Source organism: Arachis duranensis, chromosome 7 (assembly GCF_000817695.3).
Source record: "Arachis duranensis cultivar V14167 chromosome 7, aradu.V14167.gnm2.J7QH, whole genome shotgun sequence".
NCBI lineage: Eukaryota > Viridiplantae > Streptophyta > Magnoliopsida > Fabales > Fabaceae > Arachis > Arachis duranensis.
In genome coordinates, this window is record NC_029778.3 from 69,458,043 (window position 1) to 69,478,920 (window position 20,878).

Consider the following 20,878-nt stretch of genomic DNA (forward strand, 5'->3'; position numbering starts at 1 on the left):
ATTTGAGTGGACCAAGGAGTGTGAGGAAGCATTCACTGAGCTTAAGACAATACTATCAGAACCGCCCATACTACAAACACCAAAGCCTGGTAAACCGTTATATCTATACTTATCTGTTACTAACCATGCTATCAGTTCTGTCTTGGTAACAGAAACAGGAAAACAACAACATTCAATATACTTTGTCAGCGAATCCCTCCAACACACCGAGGTCAGATATCCAAAACTAGAAAAGCTCACCTTGGCCTTAGTAACAACGACCAGGCATTTGAGACACTACTTCCAGAATCATACAATCATTGTCAGAACAGAACAACCCCTTCGACAAATTCTGACAAAGCCCGAGCTGGCTGGAAGATTGATTAAATGGTTGATTGAGTTATCTGAGTACGATATGTAGTACCAAAGCCGAGGAGCAATAAAATCTCAAGTGCTGGTCGATTTCATCGCACAACTCACCTCAGAAGAATCTAATCCCACAGAGAGCATATGGACACTATATGTTGATGGAGCCTCAAACAACAAAGGATCAGGAGTAGGAATCCTGCTTGAGGATGAACATGACACAACTTTAGAATAGTCCTTACAATTCACCTTCCATGCAAGCAATAATCAAGCAGAATATGAAACACTCATAGCAAGACTGAAGCTAGCCCACACAATAGGCATAACACAACTGCGCGTCAAATGTGATTCCTTACTTATGGTACAGTAAGTAACAGGTAACTTCCAGGTAAAAGACCCACTATTGGAAAAGTACAATGCTATTGTTAATAACCTTGTCCAGGGTTTCCAAAAATTTGAAATTTTTCATATACCTCGGGAATAAAATGATAGAGCAGATATCCTTTCAAAATTAGCAACAACCAGAAGTCAAACTAAAACATCTATATTATCTCAACTAACACTTAACGAACCTAGTGTTTTGCTAACAACAATTTCGAGTATCTCACAGGAAGAAAACTGACGACAACCTTTCATACACTACCTACAAATAGGTCATATACCCGATAGCGTCCAAAACAAAAAGAAAATTCAAACGAAGAGCCAGTTTTTACACACTACTTGGCATCGAACTATACAAGCGAGGTTTTACAATACCTCTTCTAAAATGCCTGAACATGGCAGAAGCTAAATTGGTAATGAATGAAGTTCACGAAGGCCTTGTGGAACGCACATAGGAGGACGAATCTTAGCCTCCAAGATCCTCCAAGCAGGTTACTACTGGCCAACATTGCAACAAGACTGCATGTATAAGGTTAAACATTGTGACCATTACCAACGTCATACACCAGTCATTCATAATCCAGCTGAGTAGTTACACGCGTTCGAGGTAAGCTGGCCATTCAATAAGTGGGGGCTGGACATCCTTAGACCTTTCCCACCTGCACCGGGCCAGGTTAAATTTTTAATTTTTGCTATTAACTATTTTACAAAATGGATGAAGCAGTACCATTGGGAAAAATAACTTCTGAAAAAATGATTTCTTTTGTATGGAAAAACACACTCTGCCGATTTGGTATTCCTCAATCCATTATAACTAATAATGGTAGACAATTCATAGATAAAAATTTCACAACATTCTTACAAAACTTCAACGTAGTTCAACAATTCTCATCTGTAGAACATTCACAAACTAACAGCTTAGCTAAGGCTGGCAATAAGATTATTCTACAGGGACTCAGGAAGAAACTCGAAGATTCCAAAGGAGAATGGGCCGAGCTCATCCCAAAAGTACTATGAAGCTATAACACAACAGAACAATCATCAATAAAAGAAACTCCTTTCAGAATGGTATACGGATGTGATGCCATGCTACCAATTGAAATCTCACTACAATCTCCCATGACCGAGAACATCAACGAGGGAGACAACATTCAAAACAGAAGAACCGAGCTTGATCTCATCGAAAAGGATCGAAACAAATCAACACTGCAACAACTCGCTACAAAGCGAGCTATAGCTCGAAAATACAATAAGAACATCAAACCGAGGACATTCTTAAAGGGCGACCTCGTTCTCAGAAAATAGAAAATGTACGAAAACCACTAGGACATGGCAAGCTAAGTGCCAACTGGGAAGGACCGTTCCAAATATACAAAGTCATCGGCAAAGGAGCATACAAAATTCAAATACTTGATGGTACTGTCCTACAAAACAATTGGAACATTCCTTCTTTAAAGCTGTATTACCGTTAGTCTATAAGTCGGACATGGTAATGCACTCTTTTTCCTACTACCAGATTTTATCCCTAAGGAGGGTTTTGCTGGAAAGGTTTTAATGAGGCACACCACCCCGCACCTTTACAATCGTCAAAATTTTACAATGCAACAAATATAACTCATTTATGCATTTCGTTTTCTACCCTATCCAGCCAAGTACTATCAATAAACATCAATAACTCATAGGATGAGCATTCAAAAAAGGATTTTCATATAAGAAAATCATACAACACACCAAACATGTATTTTAAACATGTAATCAAACTCTAACATCACCAAATACTTTTGGCTAAGTACTATAAGCCCACAATTCCAAATCAAAATAACTACACAATTTTGTTTTTGCTATAAGCAAACAGTTCCAAAACACAAGGAAAATAAACACTAATCTATTACAACGATTCACTGAGCATCCGGGTTCTCACCCTGCACCTCATCCTCATCATCCTCATTGTCCACTATCTGACCATCTACAACAACTTTTCAAGGGTCCATTGAAGACAGGTCTACTTCAGAAGCCAAGAGCTTGGCTTGCTCCACCGCCCTATCAAAACCGGCGGCAAACATTTCAAGGCTATGGTTTTCTTTCTCAGCTTCCAACTGTTTCTTCTTAGCAGCAAGAACCACTAACCTTGCCTCCAAGGCACTCTTCTCCTCTTCAAGCTTCTTTTTAACACCATTCGCCGAAGTTATCTTTTCCTCCAGCATATTTAGCAAGTCCAGAGCATTACGAAGTTTCCTTCCATTCTCCGAGTTCTCATGTATCAGTTGATTAACAGCCGCCTTGTTAAATGAATCTCGAGCACACTTAAGCTCCTGAGTCCGACCAATGTACATCAGCCGAGCACCCATAACCTAGCAAATCAACATAGCACAACATTTAAAACAAAAGCACAAAAAGTTTATACCTGATGCAAAGACAAACATACCTGAAGATATTGCGCAACACCAGTGTCACCCACCCATGCAATAGCTTAACATCAGAAGGATTTTGTCCGTACTTGTCAGCCACCATGGAAAAAGGGAAGTGCTCACTCCAAACCGATGTCAAATCTTCATCACCTCTATACCTGTGAAGACTCCTCTGGTTATCAGTAAACCTTTTCACTTGTTCCAAATCAACCTCCTTTCCACCAAACTTATCCTCGGCACCCTTCTCCTTTTTACCCTCTCCCCTTTTTCTTTTATAGTTAACCTTTTTAACCGGTGACGGCTGATCTACCTCTGCACCCTTCTCCGCATTAACCTGACTACTAGAACCTTGCTTCTCAATGTTTTCAGTATGGAAGAAAGCTCGTAAACCACTTGAAGTTACTTTCGGAGCCTTCGCAACTGCAATATAACAAATATACATCAAATAGGAAACCTACAACAAAATGACAAATTAAAAAATCTAGTCATCTATTACCTATATACTCAGATAAAGCTTCCCTATCAGACTCCAACTCAAGAAGTTCAACGACAGACAGTAAATTAGAAGACGAAATATTATTTACTAAAAATTCAACAGTCATCTCATTGTCGTACTCCATCCTTTCCATCCCCAATATCTGCCTAAGCCTTGGAACCCAATACATACAGTGGAAACTTTTCCAACAAGCATTCGTCAACATACCAGGGAAATTCATTCTCATCAACACCAACTTTCACAAACATTGACTTAAAGCATTTATAAGAAGACTTATACAGACTAAAAATGGAATGGTCAAGAGCACTAGCCAGATTCAACCAACACCCCCTCTTCACACCCTTACACTGAAAAAGGGCAAAAAACACCTTTAATAATGGCACTAGATCAAAACAACCCATCAGTATCTCAAACGCCCTCATAAATGCCCACGAGTTTGGGTGTAACTGCGAAGGAGCACATTTCAGCTGCATCAAAACCCCACATTCAAACTCAAAGAATGGGAACTTGACACCAAGCTCGATAATATGCAACTATACATGAAGAAAAATTCAAAGCCATCACTACGATGATACACATGATCGGCAACATTGCAAGGCAAAAATTTCAACCTAATGCCCGAACCATCCCTAACCCACGACGACACTGGACCTAACTGAGAAACACTATTGTCATCATCAAAGATAGAAGCCCATCTTGTCATCGACTCAGCAACCCATGCAAAAGGATCCCTGGGATCCCAAACAAAGACTTCTTCAACAAGTTTATCACCATGTCAAACAACCTTCTTTTTCTTTCGACCTCTGATATTCCTCATTGATGCATTTTTTCCTTTCCCCATCACAACAAAGAAAACAACACAAAACTAACAAATTATCAAACAAAGTGAGAAACACTAACCTCGTCTGTTCATCTTCAGCGAAAAATCCCAACACAAAAACCTAGCTTGTGACCCGGAAAAACAAAAGAACACAACCTTACCCATTAACCCACTACAAATTCAAAACAAAAAACCCAAATGAACATCCAAACCGTCAATCAATACACATCACACAAGATTGATGTTGAGAAACCGCTCCAATTCCCCAGGCGCATTAACTAAACGTGTCTTTCCAACTATTTTTTTAAAACATACATTTTTCGAGTAAATACTAAATCACCGCCAAAATACCAAGGTACTCCCATTTTGGAATAACTCCTACAAACATGATTGAGCTTGGGAACTCCCACCAAATCCCGATTCCGAGGTATAATTCGAACAAGCTTAACCTGTTTATAGCTTGGCATCCCAAACAGGTCGACCTTGGGGGCTATGATCTGTTACCCCATTTTCGGCCCACACCAACAACCTCGGAATCGAAACCCACTCAATAAAGTAACTTCCCCCAGAATCTCTCCAACCAAACCATCAGAACCTCAAATATCGGAGCATTAACAAAAGACTCCATAAAACTAGTAACAAAGGTACGAATAACTATTTCAGAGTAACTCAATATATACTAACGACCTACTAGGTCACAGATATGCAATTCATTCTATTCTTTACTCTGAATATCTCACACCTTTACTTACTTGAGTGTTGGAATTTCTTTGTAGGTGTCCAATGCTGCCTTTCCCACAAGAAGATGACGTTCCACCCCCTTGTTCCAGGGTCAAGCATTAACAGGACGAGCTATACCTCGGAACACCCACTCTCACGCAGGAACAATACTAGTTCTAAATTTATTTCAAAATATATGTTAAGAATAAGACTTGACATACTGACACGTGATAATATTTAGGTGTGTCCAAGTGTGTCTGGAGAAGATTTGTTTTTTAGTTTTTATTAAAACACATTTGGACACAACAGACACGCGTGTCGGATGAAAGTGTCGATGAGTGTTGTGTCCAAAATTAAAACTCAGCGAAATATTCATACTTCATAGAATATAGCTTTGGTAAAGTTTGTTTTCGTTTTTTTTTTAATTTATCTTTATTGACGTTTAAAGGATTATTTTTCAAACATTATAGTAGCTTCCTTTCTTCAAGCAAATCAGAGTAAACTCCTTTCGGAAAAACAAAAAATTACTATTAAAGAACCTTGTAAAGATAATCTACAAATGAGAAGTGTTCAGATATGCGGGCAGAGATAATAATTATCAGAATAATATATATACAGCTTTTGTGAGACCTAAATATTGTTTTTAGAACTTTAATCTATCTTTATTAAGGAATGCTAGGTAAATAATGACTATCTTGAACAATATAAATAATTACCAATCAAATAAAAATACATTATATTCTAATTTAATGCTACTAATTAAATTTAAGATTAATTTACTTTTTTAATCTTATTAATTCACATTATTTACACATTATTAAAAAATATTATTAGTTACCTATATTTTTCCATCTTTATTCAACCAAATCCAATGTTTGTTTGACAACTAATCATTGGTTATTTGTGCAGAAATTGAATTTCTTTTGTTTTATAATATATTGTTCATTTCATTGATTTCTGCGAAAAAAAAATTTCAATTTTTATCGCGATTAATAAGGCTAGTTCAAATAATAATGCTATTTCTTACTTGAAAAATTATATGGATCCAGGATTGAAATTTGCATCTATTTAAAAAAGATAGACTAAAAAAATGTGGAATTCTAAAAATGTATATTGTAATAGTTGGTTGTTACCTCATTTTAAATTGTCAAAGTAATGTTGGAACTTTAAAAGGAAAGAGAAAATATAAAATCTACTTAATATACTAAAATTGGATTTTTCCCGATTAATAAAGGTGAGGTATCGATTCTTCGTGATTTCGTTTTTTCTCTAAAATGAACTTTTTTATTCTCTATTCTAAATTATTTTATAAAAAATATCTTTATTATAATTATATTATAATTAATATTTAATGAATAATACATAATTATACTAATTTAGGAACATTATCTAAAGAACAAAAGATAACATCTGGTTTTATTCTTATTTAATTTCAAATTAAAAGTAATTATAACTTATTCAATTTAGCATTTATAACAATAAATGAGATCACTATTATATAAGTTATGTAATTTAAAATAGCATAATTTGTGATTATCATCAATATATATATTGTCCACAAATAAATTAGGAAATAAAAATAATTTCCTAACACAAAAGACATCTATCTACTTAATATACTAAAATTGGATTTTTCCCTGTTAATGAGAGTGATGTGTCGATTCCTCATTAATCCATTTTTCCACCAAAATGAATGCACTATTTTTTCTTCTAAATTTATTTTATAAAAATATCTTTATTATAATTATACTATAATTAGCATTTAAGTAATAATGCATAATTATTCTAATTTAGAAAAATATCTTTATTATAGTTATATAAAATCAATATTTAATGCATTATTAAACTACTTATCAATTATCAATCAAAAATATTTTTAATTATTTAATAATAATAATAATAATAATAATAATAATAATAATAATAATAATAATATGATAATTATATGATAATGACACCGGTTATTAATAACCAATTTATATTTCTCTAAATAAATTTATTTTAGAAAAATATCTTTATTATAATTATATTACAATATTACAATTAATATTTAATGAATAATACATAATTATACTAATTTAAGAAAATATTTTTATTATCTATCTATTCTATATACAAAAATCCGATTTTTGTACTTAATAATAGAACTGATGAGGCATGCTCTTAAAGTATTTCCTAATTTATTTCATTTAATTCGTTAAAATAAATCAATTATAATTAATTAATTATATCAATTAATTAATTTGATTAGACATTCAAATCTTACCATTTATTATAATTTATATGAATTTATTAATTATAATTAATTATAACAATAAATTAATTTAGTTAATTATTTGATTTGATTGGAGTAAATATCAAATTATTTAATAAATAATAAATATGATAGCGAAATATATGAATTAATTTAATTAATTTATTTTTTTCAATACCATCTATTTATACCAGATCAAATATTTTTTACTCATTCGCTTTCTTTTTTCTTTCTCTCCCTCCCTCCCTCTCTCCCCCCTCTCTCTCTCTCGTGTTTAGGTACAATTTTGTAATTTATTGAATTTTTGTTTCTTTTATCTTTATTTATACCTTTCATTTTTATATATTTTTTTAAAATTTTTGTTTATTTTAATTGCTTATTATTAGGCACACACTTTTTTTTAACTCTTGATTAACAAAAAAATGTGTCATTTTTATGTTATTTTTAAATAATCTTACTATAATTTTATTTTGTAATATTCTATTTTATCATGTGTACTTCAATTCATATATATATATTGTCTTTTATTTTGTGATTCACAATTAATATATACATTGTTTGTGTATGTGGTTTATATGTTAATGTTTTTTATTGATTCTCTCTTTTTTTTTGTGTCACTTTGTTGCTCTTTATTTTAGTTATATATATTCATTGATTTCTCTATATTGATACTCTTTTTATTTGAAATATGGTGACAATTTAGAGTGTATGTTGTGACCCATGTGATATTCGTTAGTTTGGTATGTCTTTTTAGATGGTTTATGTTATAATGTGTTTAAAGAGTTGACTTAAAATTATAATATGATTTATAGTATGCTAAAATACTAGAACATTATCATATAGATATTTTTTATTTGTCCGTTAAATTCAACTATATAGGATCTTAAAAATTATACAATTATGTAATTAATTATTTTTTCATATAATTATTGTATTAATCATTTTTATTAGTGGTGAGACTATTTTTTTATTAATATTTATAAATATGCTATTATTTATATAATTGATTGAATCATCTTATTCGTTTACATTTAATTCTATTAAATTAATTATTCAAGGTGTCATTGCTATTTCTATTTTTAAAGAATTCTTTATTATTTAACAAATCTAATAACAATTGATAATATACACTTAGTATTACTAACAACTATGTTAGTAATTACTTAAAATAAATAACAAAATAAGTTATAGGATATTATTTTATTTAAATTATTAATAATTAATGGAATAAAAAGTCAGTAATTATTTTTAAAATAGACATTAAATTTAATTTCATGGTACTAATTTATTTGAATTGTTAATAAAATTTATAATTTTCAGATTTATATCTACTCAATTTATATATTTTATTTTATTTTACTTTAACAAAAAATTGAGACGTACATTTTTAATTATTTATTTAAAAAGTATAGCGAAATGAGTTATATCAATTATAATTAATTATCGATAATTGATATCAATAAATTAATTGTATTAATTTATAAGATGAATAATGTGTAATGAATGTTGTGAAATTAATTATAATATAGAGTAATGTATCGTTTTTGTCCCCAACGTTTGGGGTAAGTCCTATTTGTGTCCCTAACGTTTAAATCGTCTTATTTGTATCCTTAACGTTTATAAAAGTGATTCAATATTATCCTACTATCAATTATACTAACAAATCAGATTATATTTTTCAATTATTCTCACTTTGATGTATTCATTCTCAATTAGGTTTCACTTGGATGTGTTCGATTTTAATATTATACCCACTATTTGTGTTTAGATTCAATTATGTCCCTAAAAAAGTGAATTATGTAAATATTGTAGGAATTAGTTTCAACATTTGATGAGCTATTTTTTGGAGTAGATCATCAATTCTATTCCAGACATTTATATTCTAACTTCAAGAAGAGATTTTTAAAACTCAAACTAAAGCGCTCATGATGTGTAATTGATGGCAGGATAACATTGAATCACTTTTACAAACGTTAGGGATACAAATAGGACGATTTAAACGTTAGGGACACAAATAGGATTTACCCCAAACGTTGGGGACAAAAATGATACTTTACTCTATAATAAATTAATAGTTAATAAACAAAAAACTAAAAGGGACTTTTTTTATTGTTTTTTAATGGATATACATTTTTATAATTTTATTTTCTCTTTATCTCTTCCTTTCACATTTATTTCTTTTAATTTATTGAACTAAATCAATTATATTAATTATTTATATTAACTAATTAAGTACTTTTTAATGGATTATTATAACTGTGCCTTTAGACCATAGGTTAAAAATATTATAAAAAGTCTTTTATAAAAGTTGTTGAAAAATAAATATTTTTAAAATATGTCTTTAAGACACAAATTATCTAAATTATTTTTCAATTTAATGTGTTTGATTCATTCAATTGTATTAATTATAACTAATCAATCATGTAATTTTATTTGATTAGGATAAATATTTCATCATTTAATATTTTATTTGATTCATTAAATTACATTAATCATAACTTCAAATATTTAATCTAATTAGAATAAATATCAAACTATTTTAAATTTTATTTGATTCATTAAACCAAATTAATTATAGCTAATTTATTATTTAATATGATCGAGATAAATATTAAATTATTTAATAAATAATATATAAAGCAATGAAATAAATAAATTCAATTAATTCAAATTATTATCTTATTATTTTATATTATCTCTTTTCTCTTTCTCTATTTTATACTTTAGGTAAAATATTTGTAATTTTTCATTTTGTTTTTTATCTTAATTTTGCTAATATTTTTCTATGATTTTCTTTTATATTAATTCTTTTTTATTTATTTTGATAAATAATTCTTAAGGGTATTCTTATTTTATTTAAAGATAATTTAAATTTTTTGTAATATTTTTATAAAAGTTGATTAATAGGTTCTTTTTTAAAATATTTTTTTGAAATTTTTTAATAAGATCATATTTTGATTTTTCTCTTTCATCCTTTGTATTAATTAATTATATTAATCTTTATCGCAATAAATTTTTTATCTACTCCACACATTATCTTTTTTATCTTCTTTTACTTTTTTTAATTACTCTTTTTATTTTATTTTTAATTGTTTATTTTACTTTTACTTCTCATATATAGATTTATTATAATTCATCACATGTTCTTTTTTAATTTAAGTGATTTTTTAGGTTATATTTTACCATTGATGCTTTTATTTTGTTTAGTGTATTTTTTTAGTTTGTGTTTAATATAATAATCTTTAAATATCTATTCTATTATGTAAAAATTAAATTTCTGCACTTAATGATAAAACTGTCGTAACATGTTTCTGATGATATTTTTCAATTTATTTCTTTTAACTCATTAAATTCATTTCATTATAATAAATTAATTATATCAACTAATTGATTTGGTTAATTATTTAAATATCATACAATTTATTATAATTTCTATTAATCAATTAATTGTAATTCAAATTGTATGATTATTTTGTTACGAAATTCTTAATCTATTTATAGGCAATACATATATTAATTATAATCGTAGGTTAAGCTATTTTATATTAAATGACTTATATAGTGGTCATCTCATTTGTTATCATAAATGCTGAATTAAATAAGTCATTATTAGTTTTGATTTAGAATTAAATGAGAATAAAACCAGAGATACCATTTTATTTGGTTTTTCGGGTTTAATGGGTGTCACACTCAAGTATAAATAGTGACTTCCGGATTTTAGTCTCCAACACATCAAAGCCATCTCTGTAACTCTTTTTCCATAAAATGAATTTTGATTTAACTCTATCAGGGATACAGAAGGTTTTTAAAGAAAAAAGGAATGGTCTAAATTTACAAGAATTTTAAATGTTCGAACTTATGTCGTTGTTTCAGTTCATTGTCGTTACGAGAATGACTCTAATTTATACGTGTCTAAGGACTAGATAGATTAAATATTATTTTAAGTAATTTATTTCTAATATTGGTATTTAATTAAATTAGTTTTAGAGAAATTTAAATTGTTGACTCAATTTATAAATTACGACTATTCTTTTTAATGTATTTTTTTTACATTTTTTAATAAAAAATTTCTTTTTTTTCTGATTTTAAGTTTATTTTTTTTCTTGGATATATATATATCACCTTTTTTCTCATTTATATTTCAGATTAGTAATGTAATTATTAAAAAATATATATTTAAAAAAGAGAAAAAGAAATATTAAAATATCACTATTTAAAAAAAATAAAGATACGTGAAATAAAGGAAACGAAAAATTAAAACATCACTATTAGAAAAAAACTGTTAATATGCGTATGAATGGAGGCGAAATTGAGGAATATATATAGATATAAAAAATAAAAAATTATTGCACGATTGTAGAATAAAAAAAATCATATATATAAAACGAAATAATTATAACAAAAAAATAATTACTATATGTAATTTAGATGTTTTTAATAACTGATAACATAGAATTTAACAAAATATAATTCACACATTTTTTATTTATGTATATGTATATATTAAGAAAAACTATCGTAATATATATTTAAGAAAATTAATATATAAGATTATGAAAAGTTCTATCCAAATTTGACAAGAATAAGACGACTTACATAAAAATGATTCTCATGAAGGTAAGTTGATTATTTTCTATGATTCTTTCAAGTGATATTAGGTCTATTTTATAAATATTTTTGGTTCATATTTTAATGTTTTTAATAACCGATAACATAAAGTTTAATAAAATATAATTCACATATTTTTTTATTTATGTATATGTATATGTATATATTAAGAAAAACTACCGTAATGTATATATAAGGTTATGGAAAGTTCTATCCAAATTTGACAAGAACAAGACGACTTATATAGGAATGGTTCTCATGGATGAAAAGGTAAGTTGATTATTTTCCATGATTCTTTCAAGTAATGTTAGGTCCATTTTATAAATATTTTTTGTTCATATTTTAAGTTTATTTGATAAGTAAACCCTTGCACGAATCAAAGACAGTGCAATTTTATAGATTTATAAGTGCTAATAGCCTTTTATATTTAATTTGTTTTATATTGAGATAATAGCCAATATATATGTTAGTGGATTTGACAATTACTATTAGGGGTGTAAGTTACCGAACCAGACCGAATTTTACCGCAAAACCGAACTGAAATTTACAACAACCGAAAGGAAAACCGAAAAAATCGGTTTTTTTTGGTTTTTTTCGAATTAAACCGATCGGTTCGGTTCGGTTTTCGATTGGCTCAGTAAAAATCGAACCGAACCGAACCGAACCGAAATATTAGTTAAGAAACCTTGTTTTTACACATTTACCCTTTAACCTTGTTGTTTTGCTAGACATTTTTCTAGAACATATTCCTCCATTATATAATCTTCTGATTGGTTGTGTATTTTAACACAAAAAAAAAAGAGAATGACTAACTTTATATCGACAAGCATGATCATCCAAGAGCCCTTCCGATATTATATTGTGTTTCGTGGAAGAGTCCTAATTTAAAAATGATTTTTTATTTATTAGAATTAAATTATAATTTTTTTAAATAGATTTTTTTTCATAAAAGATAGCTAATTTCAGTAAATAGAGAAGAAGTTTTGTTTCACAAATTTATAACCATTTATATTGAATCAGTATTAGGAAAAGAAAAATAGAAACAATAATAATTTATTAAAATTTGTCCACTTACTTGCGAGACCTAAACATAAAAAATATTTTTTGGGCAACGTAATTACAAGTCTACGATCCTGCATTACAAGAACACAAAGAACAAAATTTAAAGACCGAAAGAACTCAAGAACATGAAAAGGACACCAAACTTAAAATTTTTAGAAAACTAAAAAAAAAATTTCGAAAATCAAAAGAAATCCACACCAGTTTAATGGACGTCAGAACTGAACCGGTGTAAGATTATTGGGTCACTGAATCACTGGGTCATTGGTTCAATCAACCGAAACAATTATATAAAATTTAATTATTTTTTTTATTATAAGTACTTTTATTTTGTTTTTATAAAAATAATTATCATTTTCAAATTTTAATACTTTATTAATTAGTTTATATTTATTGTATTATTATATTATTATAGGTGAAAACTTACATACAGTTATTTTCATGTGAAGTTGATATTTAAGAACCGTTAGATGATTTGACAAGTTTGACTAAATATCATCTAAAATTTTTCAACTATTAACTTCATATGAAGACAATTGCATGTGAGTCTTTACCTATTATTATATATTACAAGTATTTATTGAAAAAATAATATTAATAGATATCATATAATCATAAAAAGAAAAAATAAATTGTGATTAATAAAATTTTTTTGTTTATCTTTTTAATTTGTATATATTTAATAAAATTTATAGTTAAATAAAATATAATTAATTTTAAAATGGGTGACTTTAAAATTAAAATAAATTGAATATAAGTAAAATAAAAGATTGTTATATATATTATAATTTGTATATATAATAGTAAGAAGCATTGCAGTCTAGTAGTATAAATATCTTTCTTGTATCTCTTGGGATAAGGGTTCGAAGCATTTTGAAAAATTTAGAAGCATATAAAGTACGGTAGACTTAGCCATTCTTAGCCACTACTTTCTATATTCCACTATAGAACTTTCCTATATATAATTAATTATTAGTTAGAGAAAAGCATGACATATCTATACCTCACAATTATTTGTTCCTTCCACAAATTCTTTTGGCACATTAACCAGAATATGGCTATGAATAATAATAATAATAATCTCATAATTGACCATAGCTAGTCGTTTGAAAATTAAATTTATACCACCATTTATGTTCTATAACATATGATCATTGCGTTTATCTAAGTCGAGGCTTCATTCTACTGATCCATTGTACAATCTGCAGGATAAAAAGAAACCATTTTTTCTTGAAGGTCATACCCTACGTTAAAATTAACTTGTGCTATGTTGCCAAAGATAGAGAACCTATCACTAGGGACTATAGCCAAGCAAATAAGATTGTCCACCTTCAGAATTGTGTTCATTTTCTGCAAATGAACGTCAGCACCAGAAAAATGGAATGTCAAATCAGGGAGGTCCTCAACTGAGATATCCCTATAACACAACCTTAATGGTTCAGGTGGATCCTGTACCGGTTCATGACTGTTATCAACAGCGTCCTTAACCGCGGATTCAAAACCGTCGTAGAAATCCGATTGAAGCATAGTCAATGTAGTCCCGGAATCGATTACAATGTTGTTTGCACTTTGTTCTGTTTGTAGTTTCTTCTCACCTTCGTTTCATGATACGGATACAACTATTAGAAACAATGTCACTATATATGATACGGAGAATTCCTTAGCGATTCCATGAGCACCAAAAGTTTTCTCTCTATTTCATTCATATTGTAACACTTTAAACAATTTTGGAAAGAGAAAATAGTTAGTTAAAAGAAGGTGTTTTTTTTTTGTTTAATTTAAAGAAAAATGACCTATATTAATTGAGCGAAAATTCTTATTCGCTCTTAATAAAAATATGCTAAGACCAACATTTTTAGTAAAAAAATGGAGAGTTGCTTGCTTGGTGTTGACTAAATACAGAGAAAATATTTGATCATTTAACATTTATCTTTTAAATTATTTATAAACTTGTCACCAATCATAGAAGAGCTTCTAGGATTTTTTATTGTTATTGTTTTCAAACGTATGATTAGATTGTCAATTTTTTAAAGTATTTATTAATATGGTGCTAAAAAATAATGAAAATATTAATAACAAAAAGTAATGAAAATAAATTATGTATGTCATTGTTAACAAATATGACATATTAATAAAAAATTGGAAAATGATTATTATATTTCATAAGTTTAAAAAATGTGCAATTAAAAGATATCAGTATATCAGATTTCCTCACCTATGGAGATGCCTTCCAGAGTAAGGTAGTAATAAGTGGATGGAGATTTAGATATCAAAGGGGTAGAAACAACTCCATTACGAGAAACCGTTGATGATTCACTTCCAAATTTGAGTTTACTTGTAGAGTTTACTGAAAAGGGTAGCAAACAATATGAGAATTTGTGACCGATTGCATCACCCAGTTGTGTAACCAATGACAAAGGTCCACCACCTAGACCAACTAGTCCTGTGCTTGTGCTTCTAAAATTCCCATCGTTGTCATGTCCACAACCCAATGTAGTTTTAGGGTATTTTATCATTGATTTTCCACCATTTGAAGTACTAAAACTAATGGTGTCACTGACCAATTCTCCTACTGTGTAAGATCTGTCTCCATATGAGTAGTAGTACCTGCATATATATGTTCAAATAATGATACGAGTATGAATATTAAACACCAACTACGATACCATACGTAAATACAAATATTAATAATAAAAAAGTTAGACACACAAATACTCTAAATTTAATAAAAGAAATTATAATATAATTAGAGTAAAAAATAATTGAAATAAAAATTTTATTTATTTATTTATTTTAAATTTCATAATAAATAGTACTAAATAGGATACTTTTATCAAAAAATTAAAAAAATAATTTTAATATTAACTTTAACTTTAGTGACGATTTAAAAATAGCATTAAGTACAATTTCGATTTTCACCCAAAATTATAAGAAACAAAACAACACTTATCTATTTTTTAATAACATGTCGAATAGTAAAACTTTTAAAATATTACAAATTTGTTATGACATCAACTCTAAATCTTTTAGTTATAAAAATTTTAACAAAAAGTCTAGGGATCACCATTTTTATTAAAATTTGACTAATACCAACAAAAAAAAGTGAATAATCTCGTACCATTCAATGAAATTTCATATCATTAAAAACATTAAAGATGACTAATTAATAATTACAAATTAAAAAACTTGTTGATCCTTTAACATTCTTCATAATTATTAATTATATATGTAATAAAATTAATTAATAAATTATTAATGTATATTCATAAGTATTGATACGTGATACGAGTATTAATATAATATATAGATACGACACAAATTGTGGAGTATCCGTAAATGAAAGAGGTACCTGCATTCTCCTGAACTTCCACAACCATATCTAGATAACGATCTACAAGACTCAGAATCACAAGTTAGTGTCTCAAAAGTAGAAGAATTTTTGGGATCAAAGATTGGAGCGTTTTGTGAGTAACACTGCTCACAAGGCAAGCATTGTATCCAAACAAGATCACTCCCTGTGTCCGCAACAGCGAGTGACTCCATTGGAGGGGTACCAATCAAGATCTTCATGAGGTAGTCTCCTCTGTCTGGAATCAACACGCTCTCCTCCTCCCCTTCCTCGGCTTTGTCCGGGAAGAAGAAGCGGCTGGTTCGAGAAACGGAGCGCTTCACGGCGTTTTTAATGATTTCGGATGGAGTCAGTGAAGGGTTGTAGAGGGGTGATAATGGTGAGTCACGGTGGATAAGATCAATGGTGAAACCATTGTTAAATGTTTTAGCTTCATCAGCTGAAGTTAGAAATGAGAGGGGCCACAGTACCGTGACCAAGAGTATCACAACCTTGATTATCATGTTGCAAGATAATGTTGTAGGTAGGAACTTTGAAATATATATATATATTATAATTAGGAAGAAAATCAGAAAAATATAAAAAAAAATCAGAAAAAATTAATGTAAATTATTAGGATATTATTCTATATTTAGCATATTTATTAGTATGTTTTTGTTCAATATATTGATAAGAATTTTGTAATCAAGAAAAAGAAATAAATATGATATTTTTGTAAATTATTTTTCTTTTCTTTCCTAAATCTTTTGTACCAACTTAACATGATATTTGAGTAGAGTTAGGTTCTGAAAATTCAGACGTATCATCACTGTCTCAGCAATACTACCAAAATCCAACATGTCTGTATCTGAAGAAACCAATAGCACTACCAATTTAAAATCAACCATTTCTGATGAATTGACATTACAAATTACAAATATGCTATGCAATAGTTTTAGAATGCAATCATCACAAACCAATTCTGATAATTTGTCAATTGGTTTCAAATTAAATAGAGATAATTATCCATTATGGGCAACTCTAATAAAAAACGCAATTGGTGGAAGAGGGAATGAAGGCTCACTTAACAGGGGTACCTCCAGTACCAGCAGAGACGGAACCAGCATATGATCAATGGGAACAAGCAGATCAAACCGTTTTTACCTGGATTATCCAGAACATCGAAGCAAACCTGATGAACAACGTGTCTCAATTTCCAACTTCAAAGGTACTATGGGACGGTCTGGCAACCACTTATGGAAGCGGTACCGATTTGATGCAGATCTACGACCTATATCGACGAGTCAACACTAAGAAATAAGGACAGGATACCCTAGAGAAATTTTGGAACAAATTGCAAGCCATATGGATGACCATCGACAGAAAACAACCAAATCCCATGAAATTCCCTAAAGATATTCTGATTTTCAACCGATTAAAACAAGAACAGAGGTTGTATCAGTTCCTTACTCGAATTGATGAAAAATTTGAAACAATCAGAAGGGATTTATTGAAGCAAGAGACATCTCATTCAGTCGAATCTGCCTACGTCGCTATCCATAGGGAGGCGGCCCGACTTCAGATCTTGAAGCCTACCATCGATAGCGTAGGCGATGCATCACAAGGAGAAATTGGGATCAAATTAGTTGCAAAAAATAGAGCAAACCGTGACGTACAGGGACATAGCCGCTCAGAAATTGCTTTCAAGCGTTCGTCACCACGGGACAAGGAGGATAAAAGTCATCTCTCCTGTACACACTGTGGAATGAAGAAACACACCAAAGAAATCTTCTTTAGCATTGTGGGTTACCCAGATTGGTAGAAAAACAATCCTAAGTAAAAAAATAAAAATCAGAGCAAGGGAGCCACCGCTATGAGCATTCCAGAGGTTACCAGCAGCGGCAGCAAGGCCGGAAGAGAGGAAGCAAGTCGTGATGAGAAGACAACAGTGGTGTGTGCCAAAAGGTAAGGAGAAAGAAAGGGAGACCCAAAATCAGAATCCAATTAAAAAAATAAATGAATGGATTTTCGATTGTGGGGCTATCGATACTATGACTCATGATCTCTATGATTTCAACAGCTTGACTATACCCTCAAAAGCCTATATTGAAACAACGAGTGGAGAATTAATTGATGTTAAAGGAGGAGGCTCCATTACTTTCTCAAAAAATTGAAATTAAAAAAATACCTCTATGTCCTTATATTATCATCAAAATTATTGTCGGTTAGTCAAGTAACAATGAAACTAAATTGTGTGGTACTCATATACTCTACTTTTTATCTTTTACAGGACATTCTTACGAAGGAGATCATTGGGCGTGGTACTGAGCGAGAAGGCCTTTACTATGTTGATGAAGTAGCACACCAGAGTCATGCCATGCTTGCTCACGAAATGGTTACTAGGCAACTTTGGTTATGGCACAGGCATCTCGGACATCCTTCATTTGAGTACCTCAAGTTTTTATTTCCTAGTCTCTATACAAGTAGCACTGAACCCCTCAAATGTGAAACTTGTATTCGTGCAAAAAATCATAGAGTTTCTTTTCCTCCCACCAACACTAGAGTCAATTCCATTTTTTTTCTAATACACTCTAATGTGTGGGGCCCTGCTCCTATTTTCCATAATAATTTTTAATATTTTGTGTTATTTGTGGACGATTTCTCTTGCATGACTTGGGTATCTTTTCTAAAACAAAAATCTGAAGTACTTGATAAATTCTTTGCTTTCTACCAAATGATTCAAACTTAATTCAACAAGAAAATTCAAGTACTTCCCTCAGATAATGGTGGAGAATTTATAAACCAATCAATGGGCCGATTTTTTTTATGAAAGATGGCCTTATCCATCAAACTTCCTGCCCAAATATACCCCAACAAAATGGTGTGGTTGAGCGGCAAAATCGTTAGTTACTTGAGATGACTCGAGCCATGCTTTTTGATGCACAAGTTCCAAAAACTTTTTGGCCTGAAGTTATAGTGACCTCTGCCTACTTATTGAATCGCCTACCTACCTAAGTTCTCTACCACAAAATACCCTTACAAGTCTTGGCTACTCAGACTGCAATCCCGCCTATTCTAACCTTACCACCTCGAGTATTTGGATGTTCCATCTTTGTCCATACACCCAAAGTCAATAGAATCAAACTTGATCCTTGTGCAAAAAATGTGTTTTCATTGGGTATGCTACACATAAAAAAGGGTATAGGTGCTACAATCCAATCACTCGTCGTGTTCATGTGACCATGGATTGTGATTTTTTAGAATTCAAATTTTACTTCAGCCACCAACATGGCATTCAGGGGGAAAACAATAATGAACCACCAAATTGGCTAAATAACCTTTTTTCCCAGAAACTGTTCAAACAGAGCAAGTAGATGGATACACCGAACATACTTCACTTAACGTAGGAAACAACTCAGTACCTACAACAAGTGAAAGTCCTTTTGAGAATGTAATACAAGAGGTAAGTAATTGCCAATCTGGTAATTTACTCTCTGTTTTTAATGAGGCCACTAACAATAATAGTATAGCACTGAAACATGAAGAACCAGAGCCCAATACATTTAATCTTCCTCTAAGAAGAAATAGAAGAATGTCTCCTAATCGATACTCACCAGAACATGTTTTTCGTAACTCAAGATACCCGATAAGGGTGGCTAGAGAAGGAATAGCAAATGTTGCAAAGGCTTTTACTACCATACTCTTAATAGAAGACATTCCAAGAACTGTTCGAGAAGCTAATGAGAAAGCTGTTCTGAGGGTTACCTGAAACTGTAGGTCGATCTCGGACGAGATCTTCTGTAATAGTCGGAACGGAAGTATCCGATTTGTAGGACTTGATGAAGGTACTGATTCCTTCGTCCCCGGAGGGTGGGGGGTACCTGCAAGGGACTCCGATGCTTAAGTTAGCAAGGGTATTAAGCAGGTATTGAGTAGAGTCAGAGTATGAGTTATACCTGGGTGCTCTAGTGTATTTATAATGGCATGGAGTGACTTTCTTAGATAAGATAAGTTAGTTATCTTTATCTTATCTTTATCTTATCTTTGAGTGAGGTCATCTTATCTTCCAGGGAACCGCCTTTCTCTCTGTAGGCTTGGGCTGCCTTAGGATTTGGGGCGTATTCCTCTATTTGGGCCCTTTTTTGGGCTTTCCCGTAATTTGGCCGAGCTCTTTGAGAAGAGGTCGGGTCGTCCTGACCTGAAGAGGTCGGTCGCTTTGTCTGTAGAACATCCCGAGTCGGAGAGCTTGACCCAGGGTATGAACAGTGCCCCTGCTCGAGCTCGGTCTTTATTCGGGAGGTGAAGTCTTAGTTTTTTAGGACTTCAAACCTTCTCGGATGAAACCAAACTCGAGCATTTTGTCGACTTCATCTTTGTAGAGTTCCTTTTTGAATGCAGAACGTTTTCGCTTCCTCTGAGAGCGCAGGCTTTTGTATTTAGCGTCCTAGCCTTGGAATGT

At 30.4% G+C, this 20,878-nt stretch overlaps 2 protein-coding genes across 2 annotated transcripts; both read right to left on the minus strand.

The window, feature by feature from the left end:
- Positions 1 to 14,226: 14,226 nt before the first annotated feature.
- LOC107458558 (aspartic proteinase CDR1-like) lies at positions 14,227 to 15,693 on the minus strand. The gene is made up of 2 exons (XM_016076762.3): positions 15,307 to 15,693; positions 14,227 to 14,686 (listed from the first exon to the last, which is right to left on the minus strand). Exons 1-2 carry the CDS (start codon positions 15,605 to 15,607, stop codon positions 14,274 to 14,276), a joined length of 714 nt encoding a protein of 237 aa, XP_015932248.2. The 5' UTR covers positions 15,608 to 15,693; the 3' UTR covers positions 14,227 to 14,273.
- A 689-nt stretch (positions 15,694 to 16,382) lies between these two features.
- Positions 16,383 to 16,956, minus strand: LOC127740567 (probable aspartic protease At2g35615). The gene has a single exon (XM_052251623.1). The coding sequence runs from the start codon at positions 16,941 to 16,943 to the stop codon at positions 16,383 to 16,385; it is 561 nt and encodes a 186-aa protein (XP_052107583.1). The 5' UTR covers positions 16,944 to 16,956.
- Positions 16,957 to 20,878: the final 3,922 nt, after the last annotated feature.